This window comes from Centrocercus urophasianus, unplaced genomic scaffold, assembly GCF_019232065.1.
Source record: "Centrocercus urophasianus isolate 14NV4802_14NV808 unplaced genomic scaffold, USGS_Curo_1.0 seq_16, whole genome shotgun sequence".
In the NCBI taxonomy this organism is placed as follows: Eukaryota; Metazoa; Chordata; class Aves; order Galliformes; family Phasianidae; genus Centrocercus; species Centrocercus urophasianus.
In genome coordinates this window covers 19938131-19964684 of record NW_024884711.1, presented here as the reverse complement: position 1 = coordinate 19964684, position 26554 = coordinate 19938131, and the positions used below count along the sequence as shown (strand labels likewise).

Below are 26554 nucleotides of genomic sequence, written 5' to 3'. Positions count from 1 at the left end.
TCACTGCAAAAAGAAGCATGGCATCCTGTGTTCATGGTTCTGAAGCCTTTTGAAGTTAGAATGAGGACAAATGCAAGCACAATCTCCACTGGGTGGTAGCCTGTGCTTCACAACTACTTCCAATTTTCAAACTTTACCTTGTTGCTTAGGCTTTTCTCACCAAGAAAAGGTGTTGGCTAATGGAATGAAATCAGAATTTGTGTGGTGGATTTTATGACACTTCTGGGAACCTGAATTGTTTGTCCCCAAAAAATGGCATTATCAGAAAAGCACTGAAGAGAAATATATCCCAGTCAGGCCCTACTATGATAAGAATTAGGAACCAGCAGCACTTCTGATTCCCAGCTCCAAGTATCATGATTCCATATCTGTGTTCCAGACGCCTCTCTTGCTTTCTGCCTTCTACTTGAACACTTGAGCTACAGGAAGCCCGTAGATCTCAAGTGGGAACATCACAACATGTCCTGGTAGGCATTAAAGATGCAGTAAACAGAACTGCCACTCTGTTCTCGTCTTTGAAAACTTTCCCTTTATTATTCACATTTTATTCTTCTAATCCTTGAAATGAAAACACTCTTGATCATACCAAAGGTACATTCCCTGCATTTATACATCCTCTTAAAATTTTAAGAATAATAAACAAAAATGTTCAATATATTAAATAGTAAAAAATTAATAGCATTTTTCCTCTATGTGGAAGGTGGCTTATTTATTCCTCTATGTTGAAGGATATTGCTGTATTCCAAACACATTGTTCATCCAACAACTGGAGAATATAAAATTCTACCATCTTTATGCAGCAAGTAGTATTTCAGGTCATGACATTCCCTTCTTTCATGAGAAAATGTAAAACTGAGTAAAAACATAACATTTAAGGGATGCTGGTTTTTACAATATAGTATTTAGTTGAAAGCCAATGTGAAACATCAATAGCATAAATGGCATTGATACAATTTACCAATTGTAGTTTATAAATGGTCCCATTTAATTGTGATCAGGTTCAGCATGTAAAATATTAAACATCTCATATGTTTATGAAATCATTCATATACATCCCAGTGTGCTCTAAGGCGTCTTGACCAGAAAGCAGAGATTTGGAAACCATTATTGGTAACATTCACAATAGTTAAAATCCTACTGATGTTCCCTTCATCAAACTTTAATAAGCTTGGAATATATTTGAGCAAATAAATAATGAAATCAATCTCTTGAAACACACACATTTCACAGTCAGTCTGAGACTTACAAAACAGCTGCATCACTTAATAAAATTGCCACCACACACTATTGTTGTGCACTTATAGTCAAAGTATTTACAGTAATTTCATGAAAATTTGAGAATTCAGATGAGTATCTTCAGAAGCTGAACTGCTACTGAATTCCTTTAAATAAAGCTTCATAAAGGGGTTCTGGCTTCCCAATACTTTTAGCTGTAGTTCTGTGTACTCTTGGGAAAAAAAAAGTCTTAAAAATTATATTTAAAATAATTTTCAGGTTCTGAAACCATGAATACTCCCAAACTTAAGTGGCTGTTTGACCAGATGCTCATAGATTTTACTGTGCTTACAGCTGGTATACATATAGCTGGATCTATGTCACTCTAGTTTTCATCAGATAATAAATATCTATTTTTACAATCTACAACAGAACCTGAAGACAAACTAGCCAGTATTTCATCTCAAGATGAACAAAGCTATGCTGTCGTTTACAGGAAGCCTTGCAAAAGCCATGCTGTAAAGAACTCATACGTGGTCAGCATAAAGATTTCTTTACGACTGCTGGGGTAGGGGGATTTTACCAGAACACTCAGTCCCTTCCCAGCTTTCCTATTCCTCAGAATCCTGAATTTTTTGAAGAGCAATGTCAGCTAAGCCAGTCTCCCTTTCCAGCTGGCTGTCAGGACGTGGGACTCGTGCTTCTGACTCTTTGGTAAGTTCAGTTTCTTCTGTCCGGGCAGTCTGGATCCATGGATTTGGATCTGCTTCTTTGGTAGCATCTGGGCCGGGAGCTGACTGTTCTTCGCTTGTAGAACCAGCCTCTTCTGGTTGCGCTTCATCTAGACAAAAGAGAAAACTCATCACCAGTAAACATGGAACTCATTGGCAAGTAAACCATTTTTTCCTCTGGAAGAATAATAAACGCTAAGAAACTGCATCAGTTACAGAAGTGATTGCATCAGTTACAGAAGTGATTAGCTTCAGCAAGCTTCAACAAAAAAAGGCCGAAGACGTAAGAGTTCTGCTTAAGCTTCCATAAGATTATTTTGAAACTAACCCTACACAAAGCTCTCATTAATTTCTCCACAATTTCACCACAGTTCCTTTTAATACATAAAGGAGCAGAGTAGGACTCTATTTCAACTTCCAATTCAAATATGCTTTACTGACAGTATGGTTAGCCTTTCAAAGAATGGCTGCAGGCTACTTAAATGTAGAATACAGGTGTTCTGTAAGGAAAAAAAAAAAGCTATTTATGTGATTACGTAAGAAGTACTTATAACATACTGAAGAAATTCTTTGCTAATTAACACTTGACCACACTGAACTTTAGCTTAAATGAGTCATCCCACATTTTCTAACCTGACTATACAGAAAAGAATCAGCAACTGCAACTTTATTTCTCAAATAACTTTTTTTAGAGAAAAAAAAAAAAGTGTTAAATGACTTTTTGCTCTGATTCCGCTAAGTAGGGTTGGGTTGTAGCAATTCTGGAAGGAAAGAGGCCTTGTTAAAAGCCAAATAAACCTTCAGAAATTATTAATTTTGGTTTCTCATTTTCTCTTATGACTGGTAGCCAGCTGTAAACACTATCATAACCAGCCACAGTCCTGCCAAAACCTACCATGGTCCCAATTGGCTATGGAGCTAACAACCTCCTTAGCGCAGACTTCCTTAACACCCATCCTTCAAAATACACAATGCAGTTAACTCTATACTGTGATTCTGAAGAAGAAACTATTAAGGGAGAATTAATCTTTCCATTAGCCTTCACAACTAGAAGGAAAAATCTGCTGTCATATTATCCAGTTTGTCCTAATGTCTCTAACAAAATTGATTAACGTGAAACTTACACATTACTTTGATTAAAAATTTGGATTTTGAAACAGTGCAGTGTAATTCAGCACCTCCAAAATGGAAGAGTAGAATTCCAGCAAATGCAAGTATGTTGTTATGTGACAACAAAAATATTTCAACTGTTACAGATTTTAAGGCTTGTTACTGTTGTTCCTTTTGATACAGTTTGTGCTACATTAGTGTCAGCAAGGAAACTAAAAATTCTAACCTTTCTTTTGCTTTTTTTCTTGTTTCCTTTTCTCTTTGGCAGCTTCTAGTTCTTGTTTCTCATGAATTTCCTTCAAGGTCTTGCAGACTTTCTTGTGGGTAAACCAGTGTATTTTCTGGCAGTTCTGGTCACAGTACATCACCTGAAAGTTACCACAGCCATCAATTTGTCATGATGTACTAGAAAAATGTACACTACTCCTAAATGTTTAGTGCAACAAGTTAAATCTCTATGTATACTACTTAATGATATTTGTAAGCCATTTGTCAAATCATACAGGGATTCCAACCTATATAAAGCTATAGAGGAACAGTTTGTTTTGCTTAACTCTGAACATACAGAAATTTTATTCTTTCTTCATCCTTAAACATACACACTTGGAAATGCAAGTACTCCCACTTGTGAACTGCAGCCATCTCTCCTAGAAGTAGGTGACATGCACATTTTCAGCGTAGGCATGTGTGAAATTCCTCATAAATCTACACAGTAAGTAGTCAAACATTCAAAATCCTCATCATCTCAATGCCAATAATTTTTGTGATCCATTAAACAATTTATGGCTCCTTACCATCTTACACACTGAACATCTTTTGTCTGCTCCCTTTTCCCCACATGTGGTACAGAATTCAGCATCCACAAAACCCACTTGGCCAGTGATAGCTTGTGTAAGTACAGAAAAAGCTGTAGGGTCAGAACCCTGAAAGACAAGAAGGGGTAAAGAGAATAATTTTGTAAAACACAGGAAATACCACAATTGTACAGTATGTTTCAGGTAAAAAAGAAGCACTATCACAAAGAGGAACAACAAGAGAAAAACAACAAAAAGCAATTCAAGCTTCCATGGAGCCAGCTGTGCTCTCACTCAAGGTGCTGTGGAGCACAATATGAAACTACAACATACAACTTCAAGTAACATGCACAGCTTTGCAAGTACACATTTACATACATTCTGTATACAGAGTGAACTTAGAGCTTAGCTCCTGTAGAAAGGAAGAAAAACATTTCATTTTTTTATTTATAAAATGAGTCTTATTTGAAGGTGACTAGCACTCAGCTTGTGAACACGTGCTTACATTTTGAAGAATCAGTGGCTGCACAGAATGGCTCCACAGTCTGTAGCTTTGTTCTGAATCAAAACCACGAGCACAGAGCAATGAAACTAAAATCTGAAGGCGAAGATACTAGTGATTTTTAATAACTGCATATTGTGGGATTAGCTGCAAAGTCCTTTATAAAGAATTTACCCCTTCCTTAACTGAACAAATACTGACATTTAAGAAAATGATTCTGGAAGAATGTGTTATTATTGCAGGACTAACAGCAGCACTACCTAAGATGTAAGCGGTGATTCATTTAATGGATAGTCCCAAGTAACAGCTAAATGATACACTAACTGCTGCTTTCAGGTACAACAGACAGAAATTTAAATGCAACAAATATAATACGATGCAAAGTGCCTGTCTAAGTCTATATATTCAAAACCTGTTATTTTCCTGGACAGACAAACTAGATAATTTAAAGTGTAAATATTCCCCACTGATGTCACTGCATTTAGGCAGTAGATTTCCATTCAGTGAAGAGAACAGGCTCTACTTTTAATGCTCTGTCAAGTCCTGAAGATAATTGCGTAAGTTATAAGCCTGGATCTCCAAATTAAGCATTTAGTCACATTAAAACATGGAAATAAAGCTCAGAAGCTTTGTACCTTCTGAGGTTAGCAAACATATTACTGATAGCTTTACTTCCCTCATTTTCATCTGAAATAACACCTGAAACATGCACATTTATTTCACCTCTCACTTTCAACTCTCACTGTTGTGCTGTCTGTTCTTTGTGCCATTCTGCTATGGGAATATCCCACAGCCTTTTGTTGTTGTATTTGAATGTCACTGTAATGTGTCTGTTGAGTGAATTAATGACCTGTTCTTAATGCTATAATTAATGCTATTAATGAATACTCAATCCCATTCAAGAACTCAGTGGTCTTTTCAAAGTCACCAACTTGTAGATCCTACGCAGCAGGTTTTTGCAAATTAGTCTCTGTGTTGGCACACAGTTACATCTTTTTAAAAAGGTTTTATTTAGCACTGATACACTGTTGTACTCAGAGTACTCAGAATACAGACCAAATGGTCAGAACTTGGAATTTTCAAGACAATTATTTGCCTATTATTATTTAGATATTATTTACAGTATCCTTCCCGTACAACACAAGCAATAAGATTTACTATATTTTACTGGTAAACATAAACTACGGATTATTTTGATGTAAACAACAAGGGAAGAAAATATCAGGTTGCCTTGTCTCTAAATAAATCATTGAACAGTTAGACCAGCAGAAACATGCAGGGCTATAATGACTGCAGCAACTCTGAGATGCCCAGACTGAATCCAAGTAATTGTATGTGCTGAAGGTCAAGGGTTCCAGGAAATTCAATCTTTAGTGCATCTCCTTTCTAGCATAATGGACAGAAATACAGTTTAACTAAAGGAAGAAAGCAGAAAAGACTGCAAGCTCTTCTAAGAAGAAACAGGAAGGAAAGCGTTTACTCTAAAGCAACTCTTAATGCATCATGAAAGTCTGTTTTCACACTGTGTTTATTTTTCTGGCTTAGACAAACAGGAGGCATTGCATTAAGCCTCAGGACATTTTCATTCACTGGAGCCACTTAAGATGGATGCTATTTTTAACTCACTCAGCATAATCCAAGTATGAGACAAAACTCTGCCTTTTTCCAAGTGTTAGAACATACAATATCTTGCTCTCAGAGACCAGAGAAAACATATGTTAAAAAAAAAAAAAAATAGAACAAAACTTCTTGTGTAAGATTTATTATAAACTAATGAAAGCTACTGAAGAGTGAGTTGGCAAAGATGAAAAGCTGAAGTTAGCTATTTTACTTGTAATTAGGATCTCCTAATTCAGATACACACTGTACAGTAGATGGCATTCTCTCGTCTCTCCCTCTGATAAAGGGAGCTTCACAGAATGTTCTACTACCATGTATTACCACTTTCTCCATATACACTATAAATAATCAATGTATTAAATTAGGAAATGACTCAGCTCAGGCATTTAAGCATTCGGTATTAGAGAATTTTCCTGCAACACGTAAAATAAAATTCCAGCTTATCAGAAAGTTCAGGGACATCCAAAGCCTTTGCTTAATATAAGACACTGAAGAACCTGAGAGAAAGTAAGAAAGCTTATTTTAAGCTGAATTTACTATGCAAATTGTTAGAAAATATTATCTTGATAGAAAAAACTTACCAGTTCAACAGGAGCAATACTCCTCACGAGCTGCTGGAGCAATGTAGCTTCACAGTAAGGAAATTTTCGGATACTTTCTCGAATTAGCTTCTCTTGATATACAGGGAAACCATCTTTATCTCTCCCTTTCAAGAGACTAAATTTTTTAAAGAATTCAAAATAGAATAAGAAATCACACAGTAACTGCTTAGGGACAAGGACAAACACACAGCATCCAGTACTTTGCCCTCCTCACTCTGTCCTATCCCACATTTAGCTAAAAGTACGCTCTGAAAAGCCTGCTTACAGATTCCATTACCAGTGAAAGAGAACCAGCTATAGGTGGACAAGTAACAAAGCTCTTTGCTGTATTTAAAAATGAACATTGTGAAAGTAAAAAGTAAAGAATAAACAGCAATACTTTAAAATAAAAATTCTGCTTTATTTACATTTAGTAACAAGCTATAGTCCTGATGCTTCTATATTTATTTGGTTGGCTCCTGCGGTTCAGTGATGAACAACTTGATTTCAGTATACGAAAACTGATTTATGATTAATTTTCAGTATCACCTAAAGATCCACTGGGCTCTGATATGACCTTTCTACAGGTCAGGCCACTTACTTTAAAATCAGGCAGCTAGTTTTGTAACTCTGACTGCATTCTGAGGTTCAGCCTACATGATTTAAGAGCCCAAGTCTCATCTAAAGCCAGTGGGATTTTGCAGCTCTCACTTGCTTCACTGTTTTGAAGAGAAATCTCAGTCTCACTGCTAGAGAGCAAGACGGCAAAAGAAGTGTTCCCAGATGATCCATACTGGACTCAGAAATACTTTTTTCCAAGTCTATCACTCCCTCTTTTTTTCCACCATGGAATTCTCTGTTACCTCACAGTGTATGTGGGATTGCCAAGTTCTAACCAGTTTTAGCACAGAGCTGAAACCCAAGGATTGTTTCCTTCGTACCCCAGGAGAGGACAATACCACTGGAAAAAAAAGAGTCAGTGCAACCCTGAAGTGACTGCTATTGGGATAATTTCAAAATCTACTTGGCAGAGCTTTTACTAGAGACAGTCCAACTACTACGATTATTCCAGTGGCCTTTTTCTGCTATCTGTAAAGTTAGTGCATACATAGACCTTCCTGCAGAAATACGTACCTTTTGATAAATCCATCTAGTTGATCCTCCCGCTCTTTTAAGAACGTGACGCATTTCTGGAAGATGCAACTGATGTAGTGCATTTTCATAGCAAGTACTTCATTCATGTCTTTCTGCTTCATGCACTTCTCACAAATTAGATCCAAAACCCTGTAACATTTCTGCAGTGCTTCTACTTCGGCCAATAGAGGGTTCTCTTTTACCAGCAACACAATCTATGAGAAAAAATGTAATCCAATTCAGAGCTAGTATTTTTAAACTTGTTAGATAAATCTTTGTAGCTAAATTTCAGTGGAGTTTTTACTATTTCTGTACTGCAGTCTTATGCTGTCTTCCCCTTCTTTTGTGAGTGTCATTATTTAGTATTTGTATTTCCTATGCATGAAACGCTCAAAATTAAGACTGGTATTAAAATATATATCTAAGAAATAGAGATACCTGAAGAATTAAAAGCATTTTAAAAGAAACATTTAGAGAAACTACAATAGACTGTCCTAAAATCTATTTCCTTTTTGAAAACCTGAATAAACTGGATCTGCATAATTTAAGTGGCTTCAAAGAACACACCAACCTCACATATACTTGGAATGCTTTAGGTAGACTGATAACACACTGAGCTAACCATTTTCAAAAGAGCCCATACACCCACTAAATTAGCTGCCAGTTCGTACATGCTGCAGATACTTGGTTGGCAACCACTGACAAATTCCCAACTTTGGACAGCAAGCCCAAGGAACTTGTCTTTGAAATTAGGTGTATTAATTTCTCTGAACTACACAGGAGAAAAAATCCTAAAAAAAAAAAAAAAAAAAATTTAGCAGCAAACATACTTGGAAATAAAAATAAACATTTCTTGCACATACTACCAGAAACAGCAACAGCTGTTACTATGGTGAAACAGTGATTAAGGTAGAAAGGTGCATGCTGGGACAAGCATGGAGAGAACACTGACAACTTGTCAAGGTAGGGAATTGTCTTGTTTCCATTTGAAGTAAGGCTAGGAAAAAATAAATCCAGAAAAGCACACAATTTATGCTTTTCTATGTTAAAAATAATCTCTCTGATAAATTGCATTATTTTGGAATTCTGACCTGTACGAACACCGAAATTGCTTCACTTTTGAATCATGTCTAGACGTTAGGCCTGATTCTACGTCATCTCAGAAGTACCTGAGTTACAGGATAATGCTTTTCATCTTAACTGGACTCACTGAAGAACTGAGTGCCTTTTGGCATAAAAATGAAACCAGTTCCCACGCCAACAAACACGTTCAATTTACATATCACTCTACCTTAACAGGATGCATATTCGTGGTAGTAATAATTTTATGGAGCGGCCCAGCTAACTTTACTGGCAGTTTTGGTTCTTTATCCAAGCCTTGTGGTTTAGTATAGTAGTCCAGCCTTTCACGTGGAAAGAAGTTGTTGATGATGGTCACACAGTCATGCTGACCTAAAAGTACATAAGGAAAAAAAATAATCATGTAACCATAACATGAATGAGAAAAAAACAAGACCTGAGACACAAGCTAATATAAGCAACACAGGTGAGCTTTACACACAAGGAAGCTAAGCATCACATGATTTGCACTGGTAAGAAGCAACTCTTGTTTTTCTTCTGTAAGGTGTGTGACTTTTTGGCTTCTGGAAGGAAACAATTTAATGACATTTCATTTTAGAATTCCATCCCTTTTTCTCCCTGTTAAGCCAGAATTAAAATAAGTGTTTATCAAAGTCATTCACTGTCTTCAGAATCAAGCCATAAGAAAAGTCAGTATTTTGACTCTGAGGTACAACCATCCTAATAGCATCTCATAGGTGTTAAAATTTCTCAAGAGCTTTGTCCGCTTTGTAGTCCGAAAAAATTGTATTGTGACTTCTGATACATTTCAGAGAGCAGTGTATTAACCAGAAGAACAGAACATGTGGAAAATGTCCTAGGAAAAAAAAAAAACAGAAAAAAAGGACTGTGATGAAATAGGATGAGAAAAGTTACATCCTCTTCTTGTTTTCTGCATCTGACAAAATGGTGGATTACTAGGCTGAAAGAAAATAGCATTTAGTTTCTGTACTTCAGGGCCACATTCTTTAAACTGACTGATTTATCTTGGCACTAACTCCCTTTATCAGCAGCAGAAGACAACCAACCAAATTCCAGCATTTAAAATCCTTAAGTGTTTTAGAAGAGATGTCCTAAGGTAACAGAGCACAGTGTCAAACAAATGATGGGGGAACATCCTCACTTCCCACACAAAGACAGATGACTTAAAGTTGACTGGACGGAGAATAAAAGAGAATGGACTCCAATGCTCAGCCTACCTCAGTATGTGTGGAAATACTTACAGAGGTGATCAATGAGTTTTTAAAGAATTCTCAAAAATTATGTTGGAGTCATCATTACCCATTCACCAATACAACAACACATTCAAAAACAATATCCATTCTCCAAATTCCAAGTATAGAAGTGGACTTCTACAGCACATTAAGTACATAGTTAAGGATTTGCTGCAAGTACTGGCAATCTTTTTCTCCAAAAAGGAATAAAAGCAGATATGATCTAAATTTAAACCCCAGTAACTCACTGTTACAGGATGTAAACGGAAATGTCAAGGTAAGCTTCTTCTGGAACAACTAACGGACTTCTGAGAGAGTTCTCAGATGTTTAAAGAATATGAGAAGGCTGGGTTCAAATGGAAATACATGTTCATTTTTAGTTGCTGGGGAGGTCATCTGGAAAGCAATAGTTGATTTTTGAAAAAGACACTGCTTTTTCAGGTTATATTTTATCACACAACTTTGCTGGAAATAAATAAAAAGTACTACATTTGGGTTATATTTGGGAATATTAAGCCAGGAATCTCCAGCACTGTGCCAACGTTGGTAAAGAACTAAAAAGGAGTTTAGAAAAAAAGAAAAGAAAAATGAGCCACAACAACAGAAAGAAGCCTGGCTGCATGTTGTGCCCAGGATCACTTAGCACGCGGCAGTGACAACGCTTTCTGTATTGCAACCAAGTTTTGATCAATCAGTGCCAACCTATCTCAGAACAGGTCCTGAGATTTCTCCCTCACACACGCAGAGGGAAAAGAGCAGGAAGTGACTAACCATAAATGTGACCAGTTTCCTCTGTTTGAAAAGTGATGACATTGCATACATTTGCACACTTGGAGAACAGCAGCATTTGTTCTTATAGATACCGTCACTTGGGTATTTATAAAACACAAACTGACTCTGGTAAGGGGATGAGATGTGAAAAAGAAAATGATGAATAATGGTGTTAGTTCAAAACAGGTCATTAAACAATATTTCTCCAATAAAAAGCACCAAGATCTGACATCTTACTTTAAGGATTTAGGAAATGATGCCACACTTTGAGCTTACCCACAAAAGCAGCCATCTGAGCTGCTGTCCTTCCCACAGAATTGACAACATCAGTCTCAGCTCCAGCCTCCAACATCATCCAGGTGATTTCTTTGTTTCCTGTATTTGGGGGGGAGGATATGGAGAATTAGGCAAGACAAACCAGAACTTGTATTTCTTCATGTCAGAGCAAAATCAAACTTTTACTAAGACCTAATATGTGTAACAGTGAGGAAAAATAATAATTTTAAGTACATTAAGAATTAACTAAGAGAAATGCACACTGCTGCCGCCCTCTTTAAAGTCCCACAGGGTTACATCAAAGTAGAAACTAAATTCACACAGGTTAAAACTCTGCCCTCTGTAATATACATTCAGCTCCCTGTAGAGCTTATGGGAGTCACACACATACAATTCCACTAACAATTGGTCCCCCTGGATGGCACTACAGAAGCAAATTCTACTAATCTCGTTTGACAGTTCAACTAAACGTTTGCTATTCTAAGAATAAAAAACTCAGTACTGTTATGTAGCAGGAGCTTAGAGAAGGGAACAGATTGTTCCTTTCTCCTCAGCAGGAACTGGGTGTTCAGACTGGGCTAAATACCAAATAAAATGAAGCTAAAATTTGATGGGAAGATTATATGACATAATTGGTGCCCTTAGAGGCTATTTAGGACACTTGTCACCACTTGTGCTGGTTCTCTTTTCAAAGTTATTTTTGCTTTAACAGTTGCTGTGCACATGCTAACTGAAAAGAAAATTTCAATATAAAAAAAGAAGGGGCTGGTAGACAAAAATTAATATTTCTGGTTTTAAAAGAAAGGCTTTGTGTCAATAGTGCTCATATACCTTTTGCACTCACAGGTATCAGATCTTAAAGTCAACATTAAGAAGCATTAAAACCCAGGATGGCAGATTAAAATCACAGCTGGGAGAAAATGGTAAAAATCCTGCAATTTCAATAAAGCTGCAGGCATTTAACAGCCCCTGACAGTTTGTTCCTATTTACTTGCTGCACTTTGGATATTGCTCAATGCCACAAAATGCTGAAATCTTTTTACCAAAGTTTGAGCAGCCTCCTGAGCCAGTGAAGGCATCAAAGCCTTTTTTTTTTCCTTTTCTTCTGAATTTACAATGAAAGAAAGCAGAGTTTAAACTCTACCTGATAACAAATGTTACATCTTCCCAAACAGGAGGTTCTAGGGAAGTAAGTGGCCTATTAGAAAAGATACTTAAAGTAATATAGCATTTCCAATTCTAACTCTTATTCTGGAAGAAACATTGTCTTCATGTAATGCCTTTTGCTCACTTGAGAAAATTATTGCTCTTTGCATCAGGAACACGAGAAAGGCAAGAGGAACATTGCAAAGCTCCACCCGAACTGGGAGAAGATATATATTACTATAAGCACTCTCATGAAAAAAGAAAAAAGAAAAAAAGAAATAAAAAAAAAAGAAAAAAGAAAAAAAAGGGATGAGAAATAGAAAGAAAAAAAAAGTAAAAAAACCATATTTTTAAAACAAATAAATTTGCATAATCTCACAACATAGTTGCAAAAATAATGTAGAAGAGAGTAGAAGAGAGACAACGTTTGAAAAAATATTGGATTGATTGGATAAGCTGCATGTATCACTAAAAGCTACTGACACAAAGTCCTAAGGAAGGCAGCATGGTGCAGTATCCTTTTCAGTATAATAGAATATAATTAAACAATGTATCCTACTGTACACTAAAATGGTTACAGAGTGAATTTAGACATGTGACTGAACAGAACTAAGTACAGATATGCCATAGGCCTCAAAAAGCTGAACAAAGAAAAATTTTGTATGAAAAAAACAGCAACTCCTCTATTGCACTGTCCTGATGATTCTCAACACACTAACATGAGCCACGTAAGTAACAGTAAGCCTGAATCAAACCAAGGTGCCAACGCATTCCTTCAACTTATTAAGTCAAACTGTATACACCAATGTCTCAAAATTCAGTGAGATAAATTCCTTACTACGTTACCTGAAAGCCCAGCAAACATCAAGGCCGTGTATCCATGTTCGTGTTCATTGCAGTTAACATCGGCTCCATGTCGCAAGAGCAACCTGCACATGTCTACTTTCCCTTTGTAGGCCGCGTGCATTAGAGGAGTCATGCCATGCTAAAAACAGGAAGGAAGAAGCACGCAAAAAGAATTAGTTGTATCTCTTGTTTCTCATGCCATTGATAATTTTCACTTGCTCACACATACTGCATGTTCCTGCCAAAGCACGTGTATCTTCAGGGAGTAAGAACAAAAAAGGTCACAAAATGTCGATGAAGAAATGGGGTTACTAACATGCAGCATTATTTCCATTTTCCATAGTGTCACTGTTTTCTGATGATACTGTTATACGTGTGAAAACAGACAAGTCTTAAAAAAATGAAAACCATTTCCCACAAATTAAACATTAGTCTTCTTTGTAAGACATGAGCATCATAGACAACTAGTGCTTGTCATAGCAGTAGAAGCCTGTTTTAGAAAATCTGTCACGCTCCTAAACTGTTACTTTTCCCCCTGCATTAAATGATAAGTAAAATTAGGAATAGGGTCTTATTGTTTTTGCCATTAGAAAGATTTGTGGTTTCTAAAACGCACCTTGGTTAGTCATGTTGTTGGTAACTGTACTGTCCTGACTCCCACTTATCTTTCTGGTGGCACTGTGTTTGCAGTCCTACATCAGCCAGAGCCCTAAATGCCTTTTATAAAGCTGTGCCTAGCTCTAACTAGACCTTAACAACCACACAGCCTCAATTCTTGCCTTTTGATAAACCACACCAGAGCAAAAATGATTAGGTTGAGCAGGAAAGGCCATGAGTTATCATGTAATTACCAATGCAAAGGCAGGCAAGTCCTAGGGGAAATTTTCCAAACAGTGAAGAATGGTTAATACAGACCTACTCTCAAAGAGCAGGGAGCATCTTCTTGAGCTCTTTTTGAGAAAACTGAATTACATTCACGTTCTTCAACTTTGATAAACTTTTTTTTCCAATGTGCTGTTTATTTTCACTTAATGCCAAGTCAGGACGTAAGTTATCAGCCAAGACACAGTAACTGCCTAAAAACATTCTCCAGCACTGAACACACGGACGTGTGATTTGGTCTGTCCCATAAAGAAATCAAACTGACATTTTCTTCCCTGTTCTTGCAGGTCAGGGTAACGTGCACAGCTACATTCTTATACACTATTACCACAGCTCCATAAATGCAGGGTGATGTGATGTTCTGAAATAGTCAGTTTGAACCTTAATGTATTTTTATTTCTGTAGAACAAAACCTAAAGTTAGATTTTTAATTAGCATTTCCAAAAAAAAAATAAAAAATAAAAAATAAATCCTAGAGGTGAGAGAAATCAAGCAAGTTAAAATTATGACAACAATTTTCAGTATAATTTCATTACTCCCTGCTCTAAACGAAAACATTAAAAACAATTCTTGCAGCACTTTATTTTAGTAATCTGAAATATTTTCACACACTGCAATACAAACTGCTATTAGAGAAGCGAGAGGCATTCATGAAACAAATCTGTGACTGTTTTTGTTAGGTTTCATTTGTGGTCCTGTAATAGAAAGAAAAGCATTCTATCTTACTGTGCATAATACATTACAAACAGAAACTTTGTAGAGGCCAGTTTGGTGACGCCCAGTTCAGCTAGATACTTGAATTAAATTGTAAAAATGCCTCTGACTTAACAGAAATAGCACGAAAAGCTGCTTGTCCTGTGTCCTGGTTTTGGCAAGTGTATGACTGGAACTTTCATTCAGTGAAAGCCTTCAGAATTTCCAGCCTTAAAGCTTTTGAGTAAGATCCTCCTTATCCACTTAAATATGCTACAAGCTGGATCTGGAAAGCAGTCAATAGATATATGAATGAATCATTCTATCTACAGCTAAGTACAAACTAATTCTAACATGAAATACTGTTCACTGAGTGCAGATACCTCTCATAGTACACTCTTCTTCCTCCTCCTCAGCCATCCTGCTGAGTTGTTGGTTTCACATGTGTAACACATTACATTTCTGACTGTTTAACAGTAGTAATGAGAAATTAAATTCTGTGCTAGTCAAAGTCCTACATTAAAATCGCAGAATGCTTAATACATATTGAATTTTGTTCAGTTTGTGGATTTTGAAGTACTACATAAAAAGATCAGAAGACACAACTTTTTCTCCTGAATGAAAGCCGTGTATTTGAAAATTTTTCTGCTAATGTGGAAATTCACACTGGAGTAGCAAGACAGAGTGACTGCAAAGATAACTAATAGAAGATAACTAATAGGAGAGAATACACTAGCAGGCAAGCTGCCTTTGCAATTCCAATCAATTCTTCAGTTCTGTAGCTAGCACAGAGATGCAGACTGTTTGTAAAAGACACGTGTTACATTGTAGGAAGAACAGCAGTATTATCAAACTAGAAAAAAAAAGTAATGCAGCCAACGTCACTGGCATACTCTGTATTACGATTCTGAACAACCTTAACATTATTTCAACAAGGAAAAAGCGTGAAGCCTTTTCAGGTCAAACCCCTCTGGAAACAGAGAGAGCTCAATTACTGGAGGATGCACAACTTTAGGTATGACACTTTGAAAGTCAGTGTACTAAAGGTACTGAAATCAGACTAAAGGTACTGAAATCTGATTTGGCCCTTGTCTAAAGATACCCAGAGAAAAGACTGGTGACTGCCAGTAATTTTAATCTAAAAGAAAGTAGACCTAAGCAGTTGGAATACAAAGCTAGAAACATTCAAACCAGAAGTTAACAGGACACTGTCTTATGTATTAATATATATTTTTTAAATCAAAGAGTGAGTTATGAGCATGAAATTAATAAATTGTGTTTGTATGTTTGCTGTAAATGCAAACAGAAAATTGCTCATTCTGTGGACTCTCTCATGTGAAAAAGAACTGTGAGGAAGGAAATGAATTCCTAGCTCCCAACTAAATTATGCTTTCCTTTCAGTATCTAAGCATTTGATTGTCAAGGCTCCAATTCCTCACTTATTGAATTAATAAAATTGAATAAAAAATAACAGCAGTAAAACAGTAATAATGTGAAGTTCAGGATAACAGCGAGGGCAGTGGAGGAAGCAAATAAGACCGATGCATTCAGAGCAGTCTCCAGTTGTGGCGACCTTGGATAAGAAAGCTAATGTTCAGTTGGTATTTCGTACACTATTTATGTACAGTTACTAGAATAACACATTACAGGCAAAACAATTTGTAACAGAAAAAAATTTAAAGCTGACATGAGACAACTGCTGGATTGAAAATCCTAAATAAATCTGAACATGCATCATTACATTTATCACTGCTGGGGATGCAGGGAGGAAGGAGACTGAAGGAAGTCCACGGCTTGAGCTGTTTAAATATACCCCAGGCACATACTGTTTCTTCTTTAACAATATCCTGAGGCATAACTCAGCTGTGGTGCCTATTAATAAACCATATCCTCTCAGCAGTAATCCTACATGTTGCACTAATAATGCATCATGGGTGCACTACTTCAGCTACTGCACAAAAATAAATGCTGTGTAAATTCATAAATTAAAAACACATTTACAAACATATTTATCTTGGATTCCTAAAATTTACTGTAAATCTGAGCATGATTATTTTGTCAGAAGCTTTTGAAATTCATAAACATTTAAAATTTTATTTGTAAACTGTATTTAAAAACAATCAGAAAATGGATCTGTCACTAGTACAAAAAATGCTAATAGCATCCCAGGAACATAACCAATTTATGATACTGGTAATCATTGTAATGAAGAGATCATTTCCCTCAGCACTCATGAAACCCCATCCTGAATACTTTTTGTAGTTTCAGGCCCTGCACTACAACAAAGGCAGGGATAACTGCAGCAAGTGCAGCAGAGTTACCACCTAGGCATGGTAGGAGCTCCCAGGCTGGGGGCTGGAGCATTTGTGAAGAGAGGCTGAAAGAATTGGGTTAGGTCAGCTGGAGAGCAGATGGCTTTAAGGGGACCTAAAAGCAGCCTGAGTCTTCACCTATGGTGGTGGGAAGGCAAGAGACAATGAGATTAAGCTCTGAGGTCTTTTCTAGCCTAAACTCACTGGTGATCTCATCAAGTGGTAAGGTCAGGAAAAGCACAAAATGATATGAAGTACCTAATCAAGAACAGACACAAGCCATTGGATGTTTAAATTTAATAAACTACTCAGGGATCCAACATGCATACAGGACAATTACATTTCTGCTTTCATGTTACATTTTTCAGTCATGCTGTATGCTTTAGAACAACCCTGTAAAAAGAAAGAAGAGGAAATAGACATGAATCTGCCACAAGAGACTTTTCTTCAAGAATTTCCTCCCATCTTTGTGTCACACTTTAGACTTATGTCTTTTATACAAACTATCACCTCTGTCTCTGCAAAAGACAGCGTTTTCCACTTCTGACCTAGCTGCTTGCTCTTTCTGTTTATGGTTCTGCAAAGATGAGGTGCAAATGAGAGATGGATAAAAAATAAGGACAGCTACTCTTTATTCACACTGCCTGCTGTTGCACAAACAGATGGGTTGCACAGTTAGGCAGGGGGTGACAAGAAGCCAGGCATGCCTCCATTTATCTTGCTGCAGTGTTGTTCAACTTACCTTATAGACACCAAAGCTCACGTAGTAACTTCAGAGAAAATACACAGCATGCACTACACAAAGTCACATTAAACTTCCTTTAGAAAAAGCTTAGAGCTCTTCAAAGGTTCATTATTCAGCTGCAGGCTGGAAACTTCAGAGGAATTTTAACTTCCAAGAGTCTGCATTGCAAAGTTATTTAACACCAGACAGGCCTTTGGACCTAGTCTTGCAATTGCTAAAGCCAGTACAACGCTTGCACAGTTGTGTCATACCTCATCCAAGCAATTGACATGGACATTCTTGCTGCCCAGCAGCCTTCCAGCCTCTTCAACATTCCCTTTAATTAAAAAGAGAAAGAGAGAAAAGGGGATGAGAATAAGAAATCAAGAATTAGGGGACAAAGAACAGTCCCATTTGGGAATGTTAGGGAATAATTGGGATTAGAATAAAAACCTTTGTAACTAAGCATCAATAAATCCATCACACCTGGTGAAGAGGCATAGGAATGAACAGTATTATGTTCTAGAAGTTTAAAGGCCAAGGTCTCAATTTAAAAGAGTAGTCTGAAAGAGTGCACTATGAGTATGCATTCATTTTTCTGAAGTAACTGATCTACACACACACTCAAGAACAGGACGTATCTCCTCATAAATTGTATCAGAACAACTGAATAAAATAATACTGAGTATTTTAACACATTCCATATTTCTGGAGGCCTTACATCTCCTACATCTAAAAGAAGGAAATTATCACATCTCACTTTTTTGGTCTGAATGAAATATGTTTTAAAGTTCAATCTCCCTTAGTGCTTAAATTCAGGGTTTGCAACTTCCCACCTCACAAGTCCATTAATGTAGATGAAATTTGCTTACAGTAACACAGAATAAAGGCAGGAAGTGAGTACAAGGACCATTTAACTTGATCACTGACATTTCAAAAAAGGAAACAAAAACAAATCCACATGTAGATTGAAGTCTGAAAAATCTGTACAAGGAAAAAGAATGGGCTGTACCTTGTTTGATTTTTACAAATCAAACTTTACTACAAAAACCTTTTCAACTAAAGATGTAAGAACTTCAGTCAAAGCCCGCTGACATTGCTGAAGAGTCCTGCAATGTCTCTTCAATATGCATCAGCCATTCAAGCAAATAGAAACTAAGGAACGCTGAGTCTCAAACTGGGAAATTTAATTTATTGCCAATTGACAGACAATTCTGATCAGTAAAGTAAAACTATTTTAACAGTGGCCTGCTTAATAAAAATAAGCCCGATATCTCTCATTTAACGAAGGGCTTCACGTTTAACTTCACTACATCACAAGAAGGTGATCATTCAGCAACTTTTCAGCAGTTTTTGCAATCTCAGTTTTACTCCTAGCTGAAAATTAATTATTTGAGGGAAAAGAGCCAGTAATCTGGGTCACCTGGATGACAATCCAGCAAAATACAATGCCTGAAGGTGAGGGCACTGCCAACTAGCCTGCTCCCCCAAACAATTTTTTCCTTAACGTACAAGAAGCTTCTTAGGGCCTGACGTGGTTTTAAGAAGAATATTTTAGCAACAGGACAGGTGTTTGTTAGAGCAAATCCTCAAGAAATGATTGTCAAAGCATACTTTTGGGCAGATAATACAAAGCAAAATTGCATTTACAAATTCAGAGCTCTGTATGAAAAATCACCTGAGGATTTCCAAACAGGGCACTAAACTTTGGCAAATGTCAGTTCCAGGGTCGGCTAGCTCTGGAAGTTGGAGTTGAGCCATTCGTAATGCTGTGTGATAGGAGGACAAGAGACAATAGGCAGAATTAGAAAGAAAGAGAGGTTCCTTCTAGACATAAGGGTCTAGACCTTTAAGGGTCCCTTTCAACTCTAAGGATTCTATGATTTTACACAGCTGTAGGTGTCTCTGTTCATTGCAAGAAAGTTGGACTCGATAACCTTTAAGGGTTCCATCTAACTCAAACAACTGTATGATTCTGCAAGGAAAAACATTTAACTATAAGCCCAGGAGGAAGAGGTTGTTCAGACAGATGGTGCAGTCTCCATCCTTCGAGGTTTTCAAGGCCTGATCACATACAGCCCTGAGCAACCTATGGCAGACTCACAGCTGGACAGTTTTTAGCAGCAGATTGGACAGGAGACTCCTGATGTCCTTTCCAAGCTGAACTCCTCTATGACCTTAATTATAAGCATGTGGTAAGATAGAGCGTTTGCAAGACTTAAGGTTTCACATTGGTTATTGATTGGTGAGTCAATCAGTTGATCCTGAACCACATTAGGACAGTCAGTGATGAACTTCAGTTTGTCTCTGACATAGAGGCACACGTTAACAAGACTGGCTCAGAACTACACACACAAGTGCATGTAACATGGGTGTCTTCAGTTTACCTCCAGCTAACAGCTCTCACAACTTCCAGAATAGCGTTCTGAGTACAAATGTTCAAACAGGGCTGTAAATTATCTGTGCAGGCCCATGAAATCCAACATGAGAAAAACCCTCCCAGCAATAAAAATGTGGGCAGTGTGATGTGGGGAAACAGCAACTCACGTGTGAAGCACAAAATAAAACTACGTCAGTGATAAGAGCTGCTGGACACCCCGGCCAAGCGCAAGTTCTGTTAATCTTAGTAGGCTCTGCCTGTAGAGACATCCCGTATGCCAGCGTGACAGGCCAGAGGCTAGAGACAAGCAGATCTTCAAAGGACACTTTCTCAGCACGCATCAGCCAGGCCGATGCACACGAGTCACGCCAACATACACACCACGCGAGGTTCCCCACACAGCCGGGCCCGGCCCGAGTCCGCTCCGCGCAGGCGGGCACAGGGAGACGCGGCCCGCCCTTCGCCCGCCGGCGGGGAACAGCCGCACGGCGCCGCCGAGGCCCGCAGCAGCGCGGGGCAGCGCGCGGGCCGGGCTCACCTTTAGCGATCACTCCCAGCAAATCCTTCTCCTCCGGGCTCAACTCGCCTTTCCGCGGGGGAGCCATGACGGTCCCCCAAGCCCTCAGGGCAGGCTCGGGGCGGCGCCGCCCAGCCAGGCGAGCACGGCACGGCACTGCCGCACCTCAAACCCCGGCCCGACCGCCGCCGCCCGCCCGCCGGGTTCCGGCCCCGGGCCGCACTACGCGTACCGCCGTGCGGGGGGAGCCGCTCCCGCTTTCCCGCTTTGCCCGCGTCCGGACTCGGCGCGGCCGAGAGAACAGACAGCGTCCCTCTCTGCTCCCGCTATAAAAGCCGAACGGCCGGCTTTCCTCTGCATTTCGCCCTTTCCTTCGGGTTTCCACCCCTCTCCCTCTGCCCCGTCCCCCCGCAAGCAGCCGGCAGTGGCACGGCCGGGCGGAGGGGGCGGCCGCAGCGGCGCCGTGTGTCAATGTGTCCGTCCTTCACTCCTCCATTGTCTGACGCTGCCAGTGCCGCCGCCGCGCCTGCCCTCCCGGAGCGCGCACCCACCCGACAGGTGCGGGGGGCCCGCGGGCAGCGCTTCGCCCCGCGGCCGGTCGCGGTACTGGGCGGGGGGCGGAGGGGGGGGGCGCGGGGACGGCGCGGCCGCTGTGGCAGGTGTGGGGAAGCGCGCCCGGGCGGCCTCGTGGCCTCGTCCCGCGGCCTCGTGCGGACGCCCCACGCGGGAGCGGCTCCTCGCCCCACTGCCGGAGCGGCGAGGGCGCGGAAAGGACGCGGGCTTGCGTGAATCTCGAAGGGAAATGGAGCGTCGGGAGCGCTCCGCGCCGCGCCTTTTGTTAGCGCCTTTCTGAAATCCCAGCCCCGAGCAGCGGCGCGCTTTGTTTCGGCTCCGACTTTCCGCTCCTCGGCCGGGGCGCGGCGTCCCGTGGGGCTGCGGGCGGCCCTGCCCCGCTCCTCGCCCTGCTCTTCTGAGGGACCTCATCTTCCCGGCAGTGGCTTTCGGAGGCATGTGTCCTCGTCACCCACCTGACCGGCGCTTGCGGGTTATCTCCCGGCCGCTTATTACGTGTTTATTTGTGGACTGTCTCTGACATACTGCTCTTGTTCTGTATTTCGCGTTTGTCTGTGTGTCTCGGTGCGTGTCAGAAGCGGTGCTGGCCGGTTCCTGACCCGGAGCCGAGCACGCTCTCTGCTCTGCCATATCTTCGCGGCTGTTCCGCGCAGTGTGATTTAACAAAGCGGCTGAGCTCCGCGTGCTTTAAAAATCGAGGGAAGATGGGGACGGCGCTGTCAGCGAGCGGCGTTGAATCAACACGTGTCACTGAGCAGGGGCTGCGTGCTTACACCGGTGCTCCGGGTTTTACAGGTTCCTTTGGCTTTTTGTGGGAGACCAAAAACACCCTGAAGGAAATGCCCTTGGCGCAGAAGTGCTTTTTATACTCTGGTCCAGAAAGATCTCCCTGTGCTGTGTAGACAGATGGCTGTCACTGGCTCACCGTGAGGGCTGAATTTGGGGTTTAAGTAGTCTTTTGTCGGTTTGCTGTAGGGTGTTGATGTAACCTTCTGTGAACAAATCTTGTGATATTGTTGTGCTCTGATAATCTACTAATAAAAATAAGAGCGTGCTGGCTTCCTTTCATATACCATTAATGACGTATAGGAATATGTTCTCCTGGTGCTATAATGTTCTTACAGTCGTAGCAACTTCGTTCACAGGGTGAACAGGCAAAAGTTTTTCTTCCCTGGAGCTCATTGGGTGGCTGAGGCTGGAAGTGCTCTTTCTGTAAAAGGAAAAGACATAATATGAGGGCTGCTCTGAAAATAATGCCTCCTATTTTGCTGTGTTGGCCTACAGCGTCAGAGGTAAATAGTATGATAGTGTGGCAGTAGATTGAACCTTCCTGCCAGTATTCCATCACATTGTATTGCTGTGTGACAGATGGCAGCAGAGGGACGGTCTGACAAAATGGCGTCAGATGTGGAAGCGTGTATGAAGCAAAGGTGTGGAATTGAATTCCTCCATGTGAAAACAGTGGCAGCTTTTGACACTCGTGGGCACTTGCTGAACATTTATAGAGACAAAAGAATGGATGTGAGCACAGTGAGGCAGTGGGTGGTGCTGTACCGTGAAACAGTGGGTCACCTCCACTGGATGCCAATTTCTAGGAATGTGGCATTCAGGCATTTGTTCATCACATCTGAAAATGCACAGCCAATGGTGGTGCTGTGTGGAAGAAGAGTGTTTTGTAGCTGAGAATTTGTTCTATCAAACAGTGCTATTTTGCTTTTTGTATCTTTTGTAGTTTCCATGGAAATGAATAGGAGGCATTATTTCCAGAGCAAGCTGAGTAACTTAGAATGTTTCTTTCTCTTACCTATTAAAGGTTTCTCTGTGACTTCCAGTCCAGTGGTAAGCAGATATTTCACAATCTTCTGTTTATTCTTGCAATATCCTGCTGAGGAAATGAAGTACTACTGCCTCCATTTTATGCACATTTTATTTGAAGTGTGTGGACATCAAATGACTGTTCCACAGCAGTACAGGAAGTCTGTGTCAGGGCAGGGAACTGGAACCTGAAAATGTAAGCTCTGAACACTTGTTTTTTACTGCATAATGTATTTGTTTTTAGATTTTTAAAAAACTTTGTCAGTTTTTTAAATAACATAGAAGTTGTAGGTATTGTGTAAATAATATAATAATTTCATGTTAAGAATTACAGAGAGGGAAGCAAATGTTATCCTCAGTGCAATGCCCTGTTGTTTAGGTTTCAAGCATATATCATATATAGGAAATTCTGTATTCTCTTATCAGGTTATTTATATGTCTGATGCTTTTGGTTTGTGAAGCAGGCACAAATGGTGACATGTTTTCCCCCTCCACTTTGCTGCTTCTGATGTGCGCATTTCTGCTCTTGAGAGGTGTGTATGATGGTTATTGTGATGAATGCATAGATGATCCTAAGCATCTGATGCTTTCTGCAACTGTGAGGAGTGAGATTAGTGCAAGAAAATAGCAAGGATTTCTTTGGTTGAGTATTAGTAACATTCTGTTTTGATATACAGGAATTTTGGGGGAATCAAGGTTGGGCAGAAGAAGCTGTTCTGTTCTTTGGAGAGTATGCTGTGAAATGGCTGTAGGGTGTGAAAGAGAAAAAGGAGATGCTGAACTCGTTTCACTGGTTTCAAGCTTTCTTCCATTCTGTCCAGTAACTATCACTTGTGCCTTGGCTTGCTTGAATTCTGATGATTGTCCTCTCTTGCTCTCCTGCTGGCTCAGAGGTCATATACCCTCTCTCTGTGCCAGATGATCAGAAACTTGCACTGGCCCACTGCATTTTATCTAGGGAAAAATATAATAACAAATCAAACAAGTATTCCCACAGCTTATTCTCCTGGCTTCCATCCTGCAGGGTCGTATCTAAGGACCTTCTAAACACAGGGTGGTATCTTTGTTTTTGCCTTTGTACTTGATAGCCTGCAGTGGTGTTGTGGGTTGTTGTGTTTTTGGGGATTTTTTTTTGGAATGTATGTAAACTCTGCATTGGCAGCATCCTTTTATAGTTGCATGGAAAAAAAAAAAAAAAAAAAAGAAGGCAAAAAATTCCCTTTTATTTGTTTTTAAACCTGTCACTTTATGGCTGCAATTTTTTTTTTTCTCCCGCATCCTAGTTCCTCTTTTGAGAGTTTATGAAAAAATTATTCCCTGTTCACCCTTGATGGGCAGTCATGGCTTGAAAGACATGTATCATCCCACACCATTGTGGGCTTTTTTTCTTTCCCAACCTGAAGTATGAAGTCTGTGTAGTCATTCCTTTGTAATAACTGTTTCACGTGGCTCTCATGTCCGCTTTCATAAAATGGATCCTCTTTCTGCACAGCCTGTGCTGTGGGGAATCTCCTTAAAGTAGGGCTGATCCTGTGAGATGAATCTCTGCTGAGTTCTGGACCTACTGACTCCAATCCTGATAATGATATCCTGCCAAAGAGAACAGTATCTAACAGGATTATTCATTTAGATCGTTTCAAGCTGATGCAGGTTCAAGGCTTTGTTTTGTTTTGTTTTTGCTAGAAATATCCTCTGTTTTTTCCTCTCTAACTTTGGATATGTTACTTTTTTTTTTTTTTTTTTTTTTCCTACTTGATTGGCACTGTTTAACTTCAATTTCCTTAAATATTTTTGATTGTAAATGCTTTTAATTGAGGTTTCTTCTGTATTTGTATCTCATGACAACTGCTGAATCTGCTTTGATCTGTCAATGCTGCTAAGACTTATTTTGTACCAAAGGTAGATTACAAAAATACCTCAAAGGTATTTGACTGAAAGCTGCTATGGGCTGGAATGCATGATATATACTCAAACAGAATAGCTAGATCTTTGAAGGGCAGTGCATTCCTATAGCTGGGGTGTACCCAGAGACGTGGACAGAGATGTCTGCCTGCTACCAATTCCCTGTGACACCTTGCACAAAGTTGGATCTTCTGTACACTTAGAAATTTAGCAGCAAATCCCAGCACTTAAATCTAGCTGTATCCAAAACATGCCAAGGTGAGACTGGCACTTGCTTAATCTTGTTTTGAACTCCAGCTGTTGGGAAGCATTCTCAAGCATGCAGGACAGAAGGAAACCAAAATGTGCTTACAGACTTTCTGATCTGAACTATTGGATGTATTTTTCCAGCTCTGGACAGAGCAATGCAAAAGTATCAGGTTGAGACTTGAAGGTTCATGTACTGGTATAATCCCTTTTGACAGGGCACATTAGTGTGACTTGGAGAGTCTGGTGATGGTTTGCCCTTAGACCTGATATGGCCGAGCAGAGCCAGCTCTGGTGTTTTTGCTCCCATAATACAGGTAGCATAGCTACCATCTTTGTAGAGGTTTCTTTTGGAAAAACTTCTCACAAATTTGCTTGTGTTGGCCATGAAATGCATTTTTTTTTTTTTTTTTTTTTTTTAATATATGCTTTTATTTCTAGGTGTATTTGTAATTGCAAATCGTGCAAGGTCAGCCCATGTAGTCTTCCCTGGGAAGGGAGTGTACATAGAAAGGATTTTGAGATGCAGAAGTGAGGTGATGATGAGAGCAATGTGTGTGTCATGGATAAATACACACTTACTGCCTGGATAAAAGATTCTTATAAAAAAATAATCAAAATTGCTTTCAGTTCTGTGTACCTCCTATTGCATTTATATAATCTACAATTATATAATGGACAATCAACAATTGTTTGGCATTATACCAAACTAATTTCTCTACTTTGGATTGACTCAATTGTTTCCTCTGGGTGGACCTGATATATCATCTGAGCAAACTGTGTATATCACTTTTTAATTTTTATTATCCAACTTACAAGGTTGGTTTTTGTTGGTTTTTTTTTTTTGTTGTTGTTTTTTGTTTTTTAAGAGAAAGTCAGCCTTTAAGTAATTTGTTTCATATATATGTATATCTATTTTTCCCCAGGTGGGTAGAGTCTTTAATTTTATTCCACATGTAACGAACGATATGCTGAAAAGCTCTGAATTACATACAAGGGTTATGTATATCAGACAGACAGCAAAGCATCTTTTGTAAAACTAAGTTCTTTCCCACTTAAGCTCTACACCTGATGCCTTGTGAAGCTATTATAGGATACCACAGCTTCTGTAGGAATAGATCTGTGATGCCTTTTCACATTGGTGCTGCTAAAATAAATTCAGAATTCTAGAGATTTAAAGTATGATTATGTAAAACTGAAATACATTTTTGTGTAGAAGAACAGTGAAGAACAAAGTCCTTGGAACCTCTGTGTGCACCCAGATGCAGGGTAAAGACTCCAAGTTATTTTCTCTCAGTCACCTTTTATGTGATGAAGAATGGTGATGATGGAGGCATCTATGTAAAAGTATCTAATTAGATGTAATCTAGAAATAAATTATTAGCTAAGATTATTTAAACTCTGCTTACATATTAATCATCTCTAGAGGGCTGTACCTGGCAGGCCTGAGG

At 39.4% G+C, this 26554-nt stretch overlaps 2 protein-coding genes across 3 annotated transcripts in view; one reads left to right on the top strand and one right to left on the bottom strand.

The window, feature by feature from the left end:
- Positions 1-509: 509 nt before the first annotated feature.
- ANKMY2 (ankyrin repeat and MYND domain containing 2) lies at positions 510-20735 on the bottom strand. Of its 2 annotated transcripts, XM_042817090.1 has the most exons (11): positions 20589-20677; positions 19349-19439; positions 17943-18007; positions 13060-13198; positions 11068-11166; positions 8979-9139; positions 7688-7902; positions 6554-6689; positions 3851-3979; positions 3283-3424; positions 510-2056 (listed from the first exon to the last, which is right to left on the bottom strand). In XM_042817090.1, exons 4-11 carry the CDS (start codon positions 13190-13192, stop codon positions 1827-1829), a joined length of 1245 nt encoding a protein of 414 aa, XP_042673024.1. In that variant the 5' UTR covers positions 13193-13198; positions 17943-18007; positions 19349-19439; positions 20589-20677; the 3' UTR covers positions 510-1826. The 2 variants fall into 2 exon arrangements, with proteins under 2 accessions (XP_042673024.1, XP_042673023.1); XM_042817089.1 differs by lacking the exon at positions 19349-19439 and having other exon boundaries at positions 20589-20735.
- A 287-nt stretch (positions 20736-21022) lies between these two features.
- Positions 21023-26554, top strand: part of BZW2 (basic leucine zipper and W2 domains 2) — a 52139-nt gene continuing 46607 nt past the window's right edge. Inside the window, exon 1 of the mRNA XM_042816792.1 lies at positions 21023-21125. The gene's annotated coding sequence lies outside the window, so the exon portion shown is untranslated. The remainder of the gene's footprint in view (positions 21126-26554) is intronic.